Genomic DNA, 17,205 nt, shown 5'->3' on the forward strand with positions numbered 1-17,205 from the left:
CACTTATAAGAGGCCAAAATTTTACTGTAACTAAAATTATTATGTCTCTAAGCACTGAAACCCCTTTACCAAGAGTACTATAACTGAATGTTTATTAATATTGTTTCTTTCATCCCTTAAATATAACAATTTAACAATATAATGACAAATCAGAGGACAAGTCGATGCTATCAGGTGACTACGTGGCTCTTAAGTCCACCTGCCAAACTTTTCTTACCATGCTATTTACCCTTATAGTCTTTTATTCGGGGTACGTTTCAAGTACTATTGACTTTTTTGAGTGTTTGATTAATACCAGGGGTTATTTGTAGCTGTTATGCTGTATTATTCGAGGCTTCTAATTTTTATTCTACAATCACTATATGTCCCTGAGAACTAAATTCCACTGACTGAAGCTTAAAGCTTAGGCTCTACAGCATGTTGAATGGTTAAGCACTGGTCAATATGAATTTTACAGAGGCTAGTAGGAGGCATAGGAACACACGCCACAGCCTTATTAGCGTGCAAGAAGCACTTTCAGGGAGTACTACGAGGAAACGAAGTTGATTTTTTTGAGTGCTTTACCACTTACACAGCAAATATTTGCTATTTCAAGTAACTACATGTACCAGAACATTTTACAGCCCAACACTAACTAGACTTCAATTTATACTTTATTAGGTGCTAAATGTAGCAAGAACACTGATTGTACATACTTTTGAGAATCCAACTATATCAGGATTTTTTCTATGTAAGTATATTTTTTATTGATTACTAACTTTAACAGACCAATCAGGAAGACGACAAAATTCACTCAACTTAATACTATAGTGTAGGTGATTGCATGAAAAGTAGAAATTATAACAACCACAAGATTTCGCTTTTTTTGCTTTTGTGACTAATCGTGACGCTGAGTATGAATGGGTGGCCAAAAATCTTAAGGACTGGATGTATTTTACCACTACAGACGCCTATGTAGAAACACTAGAGTACTGTTAGCTTTCAAAATTGAGGTTATACTGTACTGTTTCTTAAATATTTTGTATTTGGCACGCTTAACAAGTTACACTTATATCCATTTCAGGACAAATATTGCTAAAACTCTCAAATTTACTGTGTACAAGTTGATATTTCTGCTATCAGAGGAATTAACATACCTATTTTACAAACAAATGGTATTGTTTACACTTTATTTACTTCAATCTGAGACTAATATTTTACAGTAATTGAATCATTCAGCCCTAGTCAATACTTTACTGCATCAGAAAGTTTGTTATTAATCTAATAAGTATGCTATTTTGTGCTATTCTAACGCAAACGTTATTTAATTCACTGGTTATAATGCAAACTTTTGCACAAATTCGATATATTCACTACCTTCAAACCAAACAATTGTACTTATTTAGCGCATTTCATTTATATTTCTTGTAATTAACTTATGTTTCTTATAATTAACAAATTGAACTAATTACTTTGGCATGTTAAAAACCTAATTTTTACTATTTCCTATTCTATCAGGTTCTATATTGCTGTTTTTATCAATTTATGTAAGACCGCATTCTGGTAAATACACATATATTCTCTTTTATACACACGCACGCCACACACACACACACAGCACATTTACACACTTATACGAATATACATCTGACGTTTTTCAATATTTTGCTATGAACTTTGCATCCACGCTATTCAAACAAGGGCAGGCAATGTAGTATTTATGAGTATTAGTAATCCCAAAGTGCTGTTTTTTTTTTGGTGTCCAAGTTCAGATGAGAGTCTGCTATGTGCCTTTTGCAGGGGATTGCATGTGAAGTGTATGCATATTGAGCATTATTGAGTATGTATGCTTCCAAGTTTTGCTGTTATTTTCCTATACTTCTGCGAGACTGTAGAGAGTTCTCTCTTTTCAAGCAGTTTTCTTTCATTGTTTGGATACTTTTTGGGAACTTAGCAGTTTTTTATGTTATGAAGCAGATTGTTGTAGAATATTTTGCATGGTCTTTTGTGATATTGAGTGGCTGCTGTAATGGTAGTAAGTATCTTTCCTTCTTGTGTTGATGTTCTTGTGTAGGTTTCCTATTTTCGGTCAAGTTGCAGTACTTAGAATAATCGCTATTGTCTTATTGATCTACGAAGCTCCTTTGAATAATCATTTGCATGTGACCCTATACTCCACGCTGTACTTTGTTCTGGGAGCTATCTTTTGAAGCCTTAGCATTCTGCTAGTACAGTATTATTAACGTAGAGGTAAATTAGTTCGTGAAAATATGTATTTTTCTGATTAACTATAGTCGCTTAGTTGTTCTAGCAGGTATAAGTAGTTACTGCTGATGTTGTTAATTTCCTATTCGCAGGTGCTATGTATGATGTAGTTTATTTGGGTAATTATAATTCTGTACTGTAAATAGCCTTGGCTGTCCCTTTTATTCTTATGTTGTTGAGTTTCTCCATAAGCATGCCCTGTTTTACTCTATTCTATGCCTTGTTGCTGCTAGATATCTGAGGTATGTTGCTGGTTCATATCCGAGTTAGCTTGTTTGACTACCTATTATTTTTGCTATGGCTGTGGCTATTGATGTCCCTTTCTGAATTCCATGTTGGTTTCTGTTTATCCTTGTTGCTGCTTGTTATCTGAGTTAGGTTGTTTGACTTCACTGCTATCCTTTTTTAACTTTATTGTTGATTGCTTTTTTGTTTATTTCCTTATTTGTTTTTATTTGTTTACTGAATCTATTTGTTTTGTGTCTTGTAATATTATTTACTATAGTAACAAAATTATGTTCCTTCCATCCCACATTTATTATTCTGAGCAACAGATCTTCTCCTCTTTTCCCATATACTTGATTATTTCTGGTGCTTTCAATATTAATAATTTAAGAGTACATTTTTTTCAAAGTGAATGTTTTAAAAGTACAATTTTTTTCAAAGTCAATAATTTAAACGTACAATTTTTCAAAGTTAATGTTTTAAAAGTACAATTTTTTCAAAGTTAAAGTTTTAAAAATACAATTCTTTCAAAGTTAATAATTTAAGAGTACAATTCTTCTGCTATTTGAACTTTTGTACAATTTTGTTATTGTTGTTAAAATAAATATGTTAGTTGATATAAAATTACAGTAAATTTTCATGAATTTATATATTAAAATTCAAAATAGTGTTACGTGCTAAAGATAGCAGTCAAAATAAATTAAACTTTGACAAATACTGAACAAGAAATATACAAGCTTGTTGATAAATATCAATTTTTAAAAATAATTTTGTTACTATAGTAAATAATATTACAAGATACAAAACAAATAGATTCAGTAAACAAATAAAAACAAATAAGGAAATAAACAAAAAAGCAATCAACAATATAGTTAAAAAAGGATAGCAGTGAAGTCAAACAACCTAACTCAGATAACAAGCAGCAACAAGGATAAACAGAAACCAACATGGAATTCAGAAAGGGACATCAATAGCCACAGCCATAGCAAAAATAATAGGTAGTCAAACAAGCTAACTCGGATATGAACCAGCAACATACCTCAGATATCTAGCAGCAACAAGGCATAGAATAGAGTAAAACAGGGCATGCTTATGGAGAAACTCAACAACATAAGAATAAAAGGGACAGCCAAGGCTATTTACAGTACAGAATTATAATTACCCAAATAAACTACATCATACATAGCACCTGCGAATAGGAAATTAACAACATCAGCAGTAACTACTTATACCTGCTAGAACAACTAAGCGACTATAGTTAATCAGAAAAATACATATTTTCACGAACTAATTTACCTCTACGTTAATAATACTGTACTAGCAGAATGCTAAGGCTTCAAAAGATAGCTCCCAGAACAAAGTACAGCGTGGAGTATAGGGTCACATGCAAATGATTATTCAAAGGAGCTTCGTAGATCAATAAGACAATAGCGATTATTCTAAGTACTGCAACTTGACCGAAAATAGGAAACCTACACAAGAACATCAACACAAGAAGGAAAGATACTTACTACCATTACAGCAGCCACTCAATATCACAAAAGACCATGCAAAATATTCTACAACAATCTGCTTCATAACATAAAAAACTGCTAAGTTCCCAAAAAGTATCCAAACAATGAAAGAAAACTGCTTGAAAAGAGAGAACTCTCTACAGTCTCGAAGAAGTATAGGAAAATAACAGCAAAACTTGGAAGCATACATACTCAATAATGCTCAATATGCATACACTTCACATGCAATCCCCTGCAAAAGGCACATAGCAGACTCTCATCTGAACTTGGACACCAAAAAAAAAACAGCACTTTGGGATTACTAATACTCATAAATACTACATTGCCTGCCCTTGTTTGAATAGCGTGGATGCAAAGTTCATAGCAAAATATTGAAAAACGTCAGATGTATATTCGTATAAGTGTGTAAATGTGCTGTGTGTGTGTGTGTGGCGTGCGTGTGTATAAAAGAGAATATATGTGTATTTACCAGAATGCGGTCTTACATAAATTGATAAAAACAGCAATATAGAACCTGATAGAATAGGAAATAGTAAAAATTAGGTTTTTAACATGCCAAAGTAATTAGTTCAATTTGTTAATTATAAGAAACATAAGTTAATTACAAGAAATATAAATGAAATGCGCTAAATAAGTACAATTGTTTGGTTTGAAGGTAGTGAATATATCGAATTTGTGCAAAAGTTTGCATTATAACCAGTGAATTAAATAACGTTTGCGTTAGAATAGCACAAAATAGCATACTTATTAGATTAATAACAAACTTTCTGATGCAGTAAAGTATTGACTAGGGCTGAATGATTCAATTACTGTAAAATATTAGTCTCAGATTGAAGTAAATAAAGTGTAAACAATACCATTTGTTTGTAAAATAGGTATGTTAATTCCTCTGATAGCAGAAATATCAACTTGTACACAGTAAATTTGAGAGTTTTAGCAATATTTGTCCTGAAATGGATATAAGTGTAACTTGTTAAGCGTGCCAAATACAAAATATTTAAGAAACAGTACAGTATAACCTCAATTTTGAAAGCTAACAGTACTCTAGTGTTTCTACATAGGCGTCTGTAGTGGTAAAATACATCCAGTCCTTAAGATTTTTGGCCACCCATTCATACTCAGCGTCACGATTAGTCACAAAAGCAAAAAAAGCGAAATCTTGTGGTTGTTATAATTTCTACTTTTCATGCAATCACCTACACTATAGTATTAAGTTGAGTGAATTTTGTCGTCTTCCTGATTGGTCTGTTAAAGTTAGTAATCAATAAAAAATATACTTACATAGAAAAAATCCTGATATAGTTGGATTCTCAAAAGTATGTACAATCAGTGTTCTTGCTACATTTAGCACCTAATAAAGTATAAATTGAAGTCTAGTTAGTGTTGGGCTGTAAAATGTTCTGGTACATGTAGTTACTTGAAATAGCAAATATTTGCTGTGTAAGTGGTAAAGCACTCAAAAAAATCAACTTCGTTTCCTCGTAGTACTCCCTGAAAGTGCTTCTTGCACGCTAATAAGGCTGTGGCGTGTGTTCCTATGCCTCCTACTAGCCTCTGTAAAATTCATATTGACCAGTGCTTAACCATTCAACATGCTGTAGAGCCTAAGCTTTAAGCTTCAGTCAGTGGAATTTAGTTCTCAGGGACATATAGTGATTGTAGAATAAAAAATAGAAGCCTCGAATAATACAGCATAACAGCTACAAATAACCCCTGGTATTAATCAAACACTCAAAAAAGTCAATAGTACTTCAAACGTATCCCGAATAAAAGACTATAAGGGTAAATAGCATGGTAAGAAAAGTTTGGCAGGTGGACTTAAGAGCCACGTAGTCATCTGCTAACATCGACTTGTCCTGTGATTTGTCATTATATTGTTAAATTGTTATACTTCAGGGATGAAAGAAACAATATTAATAAACATTCAGTTATAGTACTCTTGGTAAAGGGGTTTCAGTGCTTAGAGACATAATAATTTTAGTTACAGTAAAAGTTTGGCCTCTTATAAGTGCAAAAAAAGTACAAATATTAAACATTTCATACAGTTTATCTAGAAAGCAAAAGCAAAAATACAATAACTGCGCAACATACTTAAAAATTAAGCAAGCCGTGATATTCTAGTGGCCCATAATAAGTCTAAAATATACTCGAAAATACTCTGACATAAGGTTGACGGTTATCTGAGATCGAAATTTTCAAGCTTTCTCTCATGCATAAAGTGGCTCTAGGAATCACTGGAAACATGCAGTAAAAGCACTTGGAGAGTTGTGGTGATCACATCATATGAAAAACATGCAAGAACAAGAATATATGGAACCCTACTCATATATTTAGGAAACTTTACCTACCCTATCAGTAAGAGAATACCGAGGAAACTCTAAAATAAACAAACTTTCCTACGAAGCAAACCAAAAATAGCGTAGTGGAAGTCAATAAACCCTAACAACAACAACAAGATTCAACAACTACATCAAAACAAAAACAATAATAATAATAATAATAATAATAGTAATAATAAAGTTAGTGGGTACAGTTTTACTTAAAAGCACTTCTTCCTCAGTGATTAGAGATTTTTTTTTAAATAAAGAACAAAACTCAAAGTTAAGAATTAAAAAATATAAGATACAAAAGGCAATAAATAGAAAAATTAATAAAAGAAGTTGAAAAAATTATCTTTGCAAGTCTAAACTGGAATAAACACTCCTGCCAGAATAGATGAAATTGTGATATTAGAGTAAAAAATGGAAATAAACTTTTAAAATAGCAAGTTAAAAAGTTGAAAAAATGTCTTTGTGAGTCCGAAATTTAATAAAAAATGTTGCCTGAATAGATGAAATTGTGATATTAGAGTAAAAAAAAAATAAACCTAACCTTCAGCTAAAGTTGAAGAAACACAGTTTGTGTGTCTAAATTGCCATGAAAACTCTTGCTTGAATCGTTCAAATAGCGTTTTTCTGAGTAAAAATACACAAAAAATGCGAAATATTGGCCGTAACAGTAAAAACATCTGGTCAATTTTACGTGAATCCCGATGTTTATAAGTCAATAATCAAAGGGTCCGTGGTTCGCAACCTAGAAATAGGGCAAATAGTGGATCACATCCACTTTAACCTGTAGATACTGGAACCGATTGTTCCTAGTTCAGCAAAATTCCTTACGCCTTAGGTCAAATAGTCTTTGCAATGTTACAAAAGGCGGAAGAAAAAAGAACGCGTAAATTACTTCCACAAAATAAAATTGGAACCTCAAAGAAAATCAATACACGCGTGTAAAAAAAATTGGCGGCACCTGCCTACCGTTCAACTCCGGAAGAAGACCGATGGGGGTCATAACAATAGAGTCGTTTCTCCCCTCGTGCGTCAATGATCGCTCGCGGTTTGGGGTGACGATGAATGCAACCACATAACAGGTTCTTGCGGTATTGTTCCCTTTTTTTTAAGAGCAATTATTACTAATAACATGCATTCTGCTCGAATACTTCGTTTTCATATAGGCTACATCGTTCAATTTCTTCGCCTTTAAAGCGAACATAGAATAACGCCATATATTGTGTTATAATATCTTCTACCTCCGATCGCATCGGCACCGGTTGATTTCGGGTAAATACAGATCCTTAATTATAGCTAATATAATCCAGCACCGTCGCCACATGACGTCATCGACGCCTGGAAACCTTGCCTCACGCCATCAAATGGCTTGTACATTAATGGAAAAACCATTAACTTCAAGTACCTCGACTGTATAAATCATCCGTGACTCATATCCGGATGAAACACATATATAAAGTACAACAATAGTGTTAGAATAGTCCGAAAACGAACTCCATAATAATGTATTTTGTACATTAATGGAAAAACCATTAATTCCTAACTCCAACGTCTGTATAAATCATCTGTGACTCATGTCCGGCAGAAACGCATATATAAAATACAACAATAGGGTTAGGTTCGTGTAAGAACGGAATACATAATAGTATCTTTTGTGCACTAATGGAAAACCATTAATTTCAAACTCACACGTGTGCATGAGTCATCGATGACTCATCTCCTCCTTCACCCCCGACACGTGGCGCTTGATTAATTAACAATAGCGTCACCCCTCGAAAATGAATAAAAAAACCATTAATGTCAATTAATGGGTCTATTGTTCGCTCCTAAGTATTTTCAATTCAATTAATGATGCATAACCAAATTCTTTGAGTATTCAAGTTCATAACTAATCCATGGAAAAAGAAATTGTCATAGTCTGCTTCGGGTTTGTTGCGGGACCTGTATACACGTCAAATGAAATCAACAAGTCTGGAAAAATTGGCTATCTGCGTTTGTCAATCGGCATCACCAGTTTACTATAAGCTGGACAACACTCAATCAATATTTCATTCATAGTGCCACTTTCGAGTGAATATCCAAGTTGCTACTCCAGCGGCTCTGATTACAGAGTTCAACTGTACTCTTTTAAGTTGTAACTACTTCTTTCATTATTTGTTTTCTAAAATATGTTTGACTGTGTGTAATTCTAAGTCAATGGAATGAGAGTTACATGGCAGTTACGTTGCTCCTCACTTACAGGTGCGTGTTCATTCGCGATTCAGCAGCTCCTGAATTCAGTCTCACAGACCCTTTCTTCCGACAACAGCTGCTCAAGGACCTGGCGATGAACGTGTACGAGGAAGGGTTATGGGGGAGCTACCGTCACTTGCCCTTCGAGGATTCCCCAATCATCCACACAGAATACGCGTACCTGAACACCTTGAGAAGGGGCGACCTCTCGAGTCTTCGATGGATTCAATCGCCTCTAAGGTGAGGAGTATTAAGTAACAAACTAACTCTCTAGCCTTCTTAAACCCGAAGGTTCATGGCTGCAGCAACACAGGCCTTCTTCCATCTGTCTCTATCCTGAGCAAGATCTATATACTCTTTTCCATCTCTACAGATTTCCTTTAGGTCCATCTCAACGTTATCTCTCCATCTTCGTCTTGGCCTTCCTACTGGTCTCTTACCATCAGGTTTCCCAACAATAATCGTTTAAACTCTTCTTTCCTCCTCCATTCGTGCCACATGCCCTGCCCACCTAAGTCTTTTTTATTTAATCATTCTAATAACATCTGGACATGAATACAAATTATGTAGTTCTAAATTATGGAACCTTCTCCACCAGTCTCCTCGTCCCTTTTAGGTCCAAATATTTTCCTAAGAATATTATTTTCAAACACTCTCAATTTATGTTCCTCATTCAATGTAAGGGACCAAGTTTCACATGAATATAATACTACAGGCAAAATTACTGTTTTGTATATTTTAACATTTAGTTTCTTAGATATTAGACGAGAAGACAAAAGTTTATGAAGAGAAAAGTAACATGCATTTCCTGAATTAAGCCTGCTTTTTATTACCACTTTAATATCATTTTAATTTGTTAGTATTACTCCTAAGTACTTGAATTTGGAAACTGGTTCAAACGATTTGTTATCAATAATTAGATTTTGATTATTACCTAACACTTGGTTTCGGCCTGTAAGCATATTTAGTTTTCTCCTTGCTAACTTCCAAAACTATCTCTTTAGCTTCTTAAAAAAATATTTTAGCATTATTCTTAATTGCATTAATATCATCCCCCTGTAAGTCTAAGGTAAGAAGTATTAATGTTACGTATTATTGTATTGGAAATTTAATTATTTTTAACGATCCAAGATTCTTGTCTTAATGTCTCCAATGCTACCATCATTAAAATCACAACATTGGTAGCCTTTGGCCTCTAGGTACATCTGAGTTTGAATGTAACCGGTTACCGAACTTTGGCGAATACCCGTCCTCTGACTACTTGGTGTGATATTGAAGTGAAATGATTTCACTCAAATTAGATTCTAATGCTAAAAGTATGTATGTATGTACGTCTCTTTAATTGATTGATTGATTTGCTTTATTTTACAAAACTTTTACTTAGTTTTTGTGCCAGTTTTGGCTAATTTGCAAAGATGGGGATCAGTGATGATATGATGAAATTGATGAATGGACACTCGCAAACATCCATGCTCAGGCCGGGATTCTAACCCGGGACCACTGGCGTCATAGCGCAATGTGCTAATCACACCGCCAAGGGGCCGGCAAATCTTAAATTGATTCGTCTACTTTTCGGATTCTGTAATTATAATGTATGGTCTGTTCTCTCGCATTACAGCACATCTAGTCATGGAAAGATAAATCTCTGTGACGTGTATTTCTCAGCTCTAAACTTCAGAGATATCATGTTAGCTACAGGAAGATTGGCTGCTGAAGATATAGTCAAGGATCGACTAGAACAGGTACGCATAAACACAAATTTCTGCATTATTTTTTCATATTCCGGGTCCTTTTTAACCTCTCTAGTCTCTGTGTCCGCGTGTTGAGTTGTATTTTCAGGATTTTAATCGGCTCTTACACATTCTTCGGTAACTCTTGTTGCTATGGTTTAAATATGATTATGTAATAAAGAAACTGTTGAACGGTGTACAAAAACACACTTTCCCAGCATGGTCAGATTGACGTATCCTTTTGCATTTGCGCTGTAGTGAATCGTCTGTAGAATGCTCTCAAAAAACATTGTCGTATACATCGCGTCGCGGTCCGTCGTGTTGGACACTAATAAAGTGTTAATTGACTGTTAGCACGAGTTCTGTTGTTACTATTTTGAAAACCAACTTCTGAAATATCTGCGCTGAGGTTCAACAGGTTATGGGCCCAGATACGTTCCACTGCGTAGTTTATCGGAGTGCCACGGGAAGTGTCCTTTGTCTTCATAACCGGACTGGCGAGAGTTTTGCACCTTCGGAAGAAGCGTCTTTGGTTTGCTGTTAAAGATGGAGTTCAAAACAAAAGTAGACAATCTGGAAGATGCGCAGAACTGGCCGAGATGGAAATGACAAGCGGAGCTGCTGTTACGGCACCACGATGTCCTAAAAGTAGTGGATGGAACGTGTACTTCTCCACAGGAACTTAATGCTAATTCGGAACTAATCAGCACGTGTGATACATCTAAGGAAATTTGGGATAAACCAGTGGCGTGCGGTGACCATTTAGATAGCCGAAGCATTGAATATATAATTTTTAAGTAAACAATAGTAAATGAAGGGGCAGGCTTGCCTTGATAAAAATCACAGCTGGTAATCGTTTAAATTAAAAGAATAACTATTGAAATAATTAGACCTAATATCAATTTTATTATAAGCAAAATTTTATAGAAAATAACTAGATTCTGGCTTTCAACTCACCCTTGACACTTCGGTTGATCACCTCTGTAAGATCAACAGAATTAAAATCCCGGCCTTCTCTTCTGGAAAGCAAATTTGGTAACCACCTCCATTTTTAAATATCTAATTTTTCTTCTGAGGAAGAACGGGCAGAAAACGGGTTGGACAAAAGCTCTTTTATAGTACAGATTGTTCTATATTTCGAGATACTACTTGGTACATTCACAGAGTTTCATATACATTCGGCAAACCATACCCGTAAACTGAGGAAAACCGAAAACAATACGAGTTGAAACACTCCTATACACTCTCTGTCTCTGTATAGAGTAAACTAACTCCCTGTCCGATGCTAGCTTTGTTTGTAGCAGAAATTCACGCACAGGGCCCGTGACCTTGATGTCCGTGCACAACTGTCTGTCTGCCATTGCTTAACTGATGCGAGAGGGAGATCGCTTCGGCTCAACCTCAGTGCATGCCTGCATGGGCTGGTACACACAAGTGTAGCGAAAAATTGGAACGGTTTTATCTAGATATTATTGAATAATCATGTGATTATAATGGTATAATATATTTTTATGTTATTGTATGCACGCCACTGGGATAAACTGGTGTCAGTGTATGAGCAAAGTTCGGCACAGCCATTGGATCGATTATCAGAACAATTCTTCAACCAATCCAAAGATGCAGCGAAAGATATTGCAACATACGTGTCCAGATTTCAGAGAAATTCCGTGAAATCAACGATGAAGTGAAACGTCTTACAAAGTCCAAACTTCCAGAACTACTTTTAATGAGTCAAATAATGTCTACCTTACCTAGTGAATATCTTGAATTCAAAAGTGTATGGGAATCGGTTCCAGTGGAAGAGCGTACAGTAGACAGGCTAATTGAACGACTCAGGTTAATTGAAATGAGACTTCCCAACGAGAGTTAGTGGACCAACAGCTTTTGTGGTATCAAGGGGTCCCGGGTTCGATACCCGGTGGAGGCACAAGTGGTTCGGATCCCACTTTAAACTGTAGGTCCAGTCTCGATTAGCCTTACTGTGCATAAAGTGGACTTAAAACACCAACCCAAAAGCTTTTGTGGTGAAAAGTGATTATCAAGAAACAGAAGAATCGTCCAGAAAAAGCGAAAAGTGTTTCAAATGTCACAAGATAGACCATTTTTCCAAGCAATACAAGTTGGAGTTAAATAGATCTTCAAGCAATGGAAATGAGCGTGTTCCAGAAGGAGGAGCCTTTGTGAGCTTCCAATCGAATTTTCGTGCTTCGGAAGTTCGGATTGCAGATACAATAAGCACAGCACATATAACAAACCGTTAGGACTACTTTCTACAGTACAAAAAATTTCCAGCCGCAAAAGAATTACAGGTGGCAAATAAAGCCATAAGTAGTGTAATTGGGCCGGTTCTAAGTCACACTTTGTAGGTATGCATTTGTAGCCTCTGTTTTTTACCAATCGAATATCAGTTTTTGACATATTTTGACAATTTTTTGTCGATGTTTTTGCGTTTAGCGATGTTTTAGTAAAATTTCCCTTTTTTCCCACTCACACTTGGTAGGTATGCATTTGTAGCCTCTTTTTTTATCAATTGAATATCAGTTTTTTATATATTTTGACAATTTTTTGTCGATGTTTTAGCGTTTAGCGATGTTTTAGTAAAATTTTCCTTTTTTTCCCCACTCATACTTGGTAGGTATATCACGATCTTACGTGATATAACTTAACCTATCCTTTTTTTTTACGTGCTAAACTACACGAGAGCCTCTACATGCTTTGACCTACTTTAGAGTAGACCCAAATGGACAGTTCTGCGCCCGAAAATGAGGCTCGGAGTGAGGCTCGGTGAGGCTCGACTTAATGGTTTTCTCTTGTAAGGCATAAGCCTCATTTTCTCGCAGTGTTGCCAACACCTTAATCGATCACGATCTTACGTGATATAACTTAACCTATCTTACTCGCAGTGTTGCCAACACCTTACTGGATCACGATCTTACGTGATATAACTTAACCTATCTTACGATTTTTTTCTTACGATCTTCAGTGACCTATCATTTTTTTTTATTTGCGCATCGAACTAACTTACATTATATTTTATATAACCTAAAAAAATGTGTTGATTTTCTTTTAGTATGTGGCAATTTTTTTTTACGATTTTTTTTTTAAAACTGCTCCTTCACCCTCTCGTTCTTCACGTCGTACGCGAAGGACTTCTCGGCGACCAGGATGACGCTGCACACGGTGTCCTCGGGCAATGGACTGTTGAACTCGCAAACGATCTTGATGTTGGTTCGATTGTTGATAGGGGTAAAAAGACAGTTCTACGCCAGAAAATGATGCGTTTCTTGCAACCTTAACGGAAAATATCGTAAAGGCAAACGCGAAAGCGATAAGATAACTCTGTTTCCGGTCGCCATTTTGGATTTCCGAGCATAGGTTCTATTCATACTTTTTCTCACGTATAGGTGTATGTGATGAATCCGCAAACAGATTTCTCCTAAGTCTTACCGTTTCCAAGATAACCCCACTTCCGGTCGCCATTTTGGATTTCCGAACATAGGTTCTATTCATATTTTACTTACATATAGGCGTACGTGATGAATCCGCAAACAGATTTTTCCTAAGTCTTACCGTTTCCAAGATAACCTCACTTCCGGTCGCCATTTTGGATTTCCGATCATAGGTTATATTCATACTTTTTCTCACATATAGGTGTACATGATGAATCACCAAACAGATTTTGCTAAGTCATGAATTGGAGGGTTCTATGACAACCTATATTAATTCTCGTAAGAGAACAGAAAACACAAAAAAAACAAAAACAATACTGTGGTCACTACAACAAATAGTCTTCTTCAACCCCAATCCAACAACCCAAAAATCATCATCCTAACTAGAACCATGTAACTATCTGCCATCTGTTAGAGGTTTTGTGAACTAAGTGGTGCTTTGTTTGTGTGTAAAAAAAAATGCAATGCTTTTTGCACTTGGTTATCATCACCTAACATGTTATTAATTGTTTTTTTAAAATTAATTACAACTGAAAACTAATAATTAATATTATCTAAAGTTACTAATTAATATTATACAAAGAATTGATATATTTTTTTTGTTCTTGTTGCTAGTGTTGGGTAATTATAGTTGTTGCAAAATATAGCTCTCGCGTATGACAGTTTCTGAGTTTTGTTGGGTATATATAGACGAATCGAAATTTTACTTGTTATGTTAAATTGTATGTTAGGGTACATGGTAGGAGAAATCATTGTATATTAGAGCGCTCTTTTAATGATTTGCCTATAACTGCATACAGGCAGCTGTAAATTTAGCATAAAATATCCTGATCCTGTTTCTTCTAGCATGTGCGACGTTTGTTGTGGTGGGATCATTGGGGGAAATATGATTCTCCCAGTATGTCATCTGACTTACTAGCATATGCGATACGAAGAACAGGTGTGTATGTGGCTTACTAGGATTAGGCTCATGGTAATGAGGTCCTAGTAGCTGAAACGTTGTCGGGGTATTTTGCATTTTTTTTTGTTAAGCATAGCAGTGTGTTTTCGCCTATTTTAATATCAGGCAACAATGTTAGAAAATAGCCCCGAGAATACAATTTAAAATCACTAATGTGATATGAACCTTTTTTTACTTGTGTGTATTTGAATATGAAAGTGAGGTACTTTAAATAATTGAGGAGAACAATCACAAAAATAAGCTTGCAACGGTATTGGGAGGTGTCACGAGTTCAAATTTTAGACGATTTCTGTTAATCTGCTAAGGCGATATCAGTACGAAAATTTGTAAAAAAGAAGAGGCAATTTTGGCTAATGGCAACGATGAGGATGAATAATGATAATTATGATGAAATTGATGTGTGGCACTTAGAAAACAAAACTTCAAAGTGTATTGCACCAACAGCTACCCCCTCCCCAAATACAAGGCAGTTAACAGAGGTGTATTTTTGTTGGTTTACGAGTCTGAGGGCTTAAGTTAGTATGTTCACTATAGCTATACATATTAAAAATTGAAATGACCTGAGCAATAAAATATAACAATACCGATTCTGGCTTTTTGTCGGATGACGTAGTGGTAACGTTGTTGCAATCCCACACCCTGATGGTGTATAGACTTAAATGTTTTGCATAATATGAAATATTGTTAATGGGAATGTGTTGTTTCTAATGTTCAATATAGAAAGCAGATAACAAGAAAAAAGAAGAAAAGAAATGTTGCAGGTAGATACGGAGCCTCAACCCGAACACATATATGATCAGACAGGATGTCAACAATGCATTCATAACTAACATGTGATTATTCAAAAATTGAAATAGTGCAGTGGGAAACAATCAACTAACTAACTCTCTAGGCTTTTTAAACCCGAAGAGAGCAAAATACAAGCACAAGCGTAAATAATTAAATAAGTTCGAATCTTTTGATCTAGGTATGGATGCAGACAGGTACTAAGTTTTGTGTGTGAACACAATTGATAATGGAAAATCCCCTTCAATATAATAGCATAGTGGTAATGTTGGTCTTGCCTTGTTCCTATCGATAACATAGTGGTTACACGAAAGAAAGAAATAAAATAAAAAAATTAAAACACTGTCCCCTATTAAGAAATATTTCTCGAAATTATTCAACTACTTTTTTCTCTTCCTATCTTCGTAACTAAAAAAAAATGTTTTGTCAAATGTTTGGATGACTATAAAAATATTGAAACATATGATGTAATAATAAAACGTTGTTGCATTGTAATCAAATGAATTCGTTGAATATGTAGAATATGGTAGGATATATCTTAAAATGTTAGAAGCTTCCAAAAAAAAAAAACTCCTCTAGGATTTTCCGTGTAGCAGTGAGACACACTAACTAACTAACTCCCTAGCCTTCTTAAACCCGAAGGTTCAGCAACACAGGCCTTCTATTTGTCCCTATCTTGAGCAAGTTCTATATAATCTTTTCCATCCCTACCGATTTTCTTTAGGTCCATCTCAACGTTGTCCCTCCATCTTCGTCTTGGTCTTCCTACAGGTCTCTTAAGTAGGCTTAATTCAGGAAATGCATGTTACTTTTTTCTTCATAAACTTTTGTCTTCTTGTTTAATATCTAAGATTCTAAATGTTATCCAATAACAGTAATTGTACCTGTGGAAGCGAAAACTTGATCACTTGCATTGACATTGAGAGTATTTGAAAATAAGATTCTTAGGAAAATATTTTAAAAGGGGATGAAGAAACAAGTGAATGGTGAAGGTTACATAATTTAGAAGTATATAATTTATGTTAGTTTCCAAGTATTATTAGATTGATGATTAAATCACAAATACTTAGGTGGGCACGAATGAGAAAGGAGATTTTACAGGAATCTTGTTGGGAAACCTGATGGTAAAGGACCAAAACGAAGATGAAGATGAATCTAAAAGAAATCTGTAAAGATTGTAATAGAATATATATAAATTTTGCTCAGGATAAGTACAAATTGAACTGTAACCACGAATTTTCAGAATCAAGAGTGCTAGAGAATTAATTAATTAATTAATATTTAATGTAATAAACGTAGTAATATAGTATTCTTATTGAGAAGAGAATTTCTACAAACTTATTTTTCCTCGTACGTTTACTAATAGCAGTTACATTTGACATGTTTGACTAATTGCGAATCAACGTATGGAAGCTATTGGAAGGAGTTTGAAGACTGAAATGGCTATGCAAGGACACTTATTATAATGTTAATATTTTAGTATAATGTTTTGGGAATTGCTTCTCGATAATGTTTGGTATTTAATTTAATCTGTTGTTAGATAAAAACAACGTTGAAACGTTTCGGTAAACGTTCTTATACGTTCTTAAACGTTTCAACGTTTATATAAGAACGATAAAAACGTACTGTGATACTCATCTTCACGATTAGTCAAACGTATCATTTATTCGCTGTTCATATTTTCCATCCTTAAATTCTATTATGTACTTTATCTAACAACAGATTAAATTAAATACC

The 17,205-nt window shown here is 34.8% G+C and overlaps 1 protein-coding gene across 1 annotated transcript in view; it reads left to right on the plus strand.

The window, feature by feature from the left end:
- Positions 1-17,205, plus strand: part of LOC145985638 (fatty acid synthase-like) — a 277,489-nt gene that overhangs the window by 138,660 nt on the left and 121,624 nt on the right. The window contains exons 20-21 of the mRNA XM_083119710.1: positions 8,552-8,782; positions 10,161-10,284. Of these exons, the coding sequence (XP_082975836.1) occupies positions 8,552-8,782; positions 10,161-10,284 (355 nt within the window). The remainder of the gene's footprint in view (positions 1-8,551; positions 8,783-10,160; positions 10,285-17,205) is intronic.

This window comes from Lepisma saccharinum, chromosome 1, assembly GCF_977018435.1.
Source record: "Lepisma saccharinum chromosome 1, izLepSacc3.1, whole genome shotgun sequence".
Taxonomy (NCBI): domain Eukaryota; kingdom Metazoa; phylum Arthropoda; class Insecta; order Zygentoma; family Lepismatidae; genus Lepisma; species Lepisma saccharinum.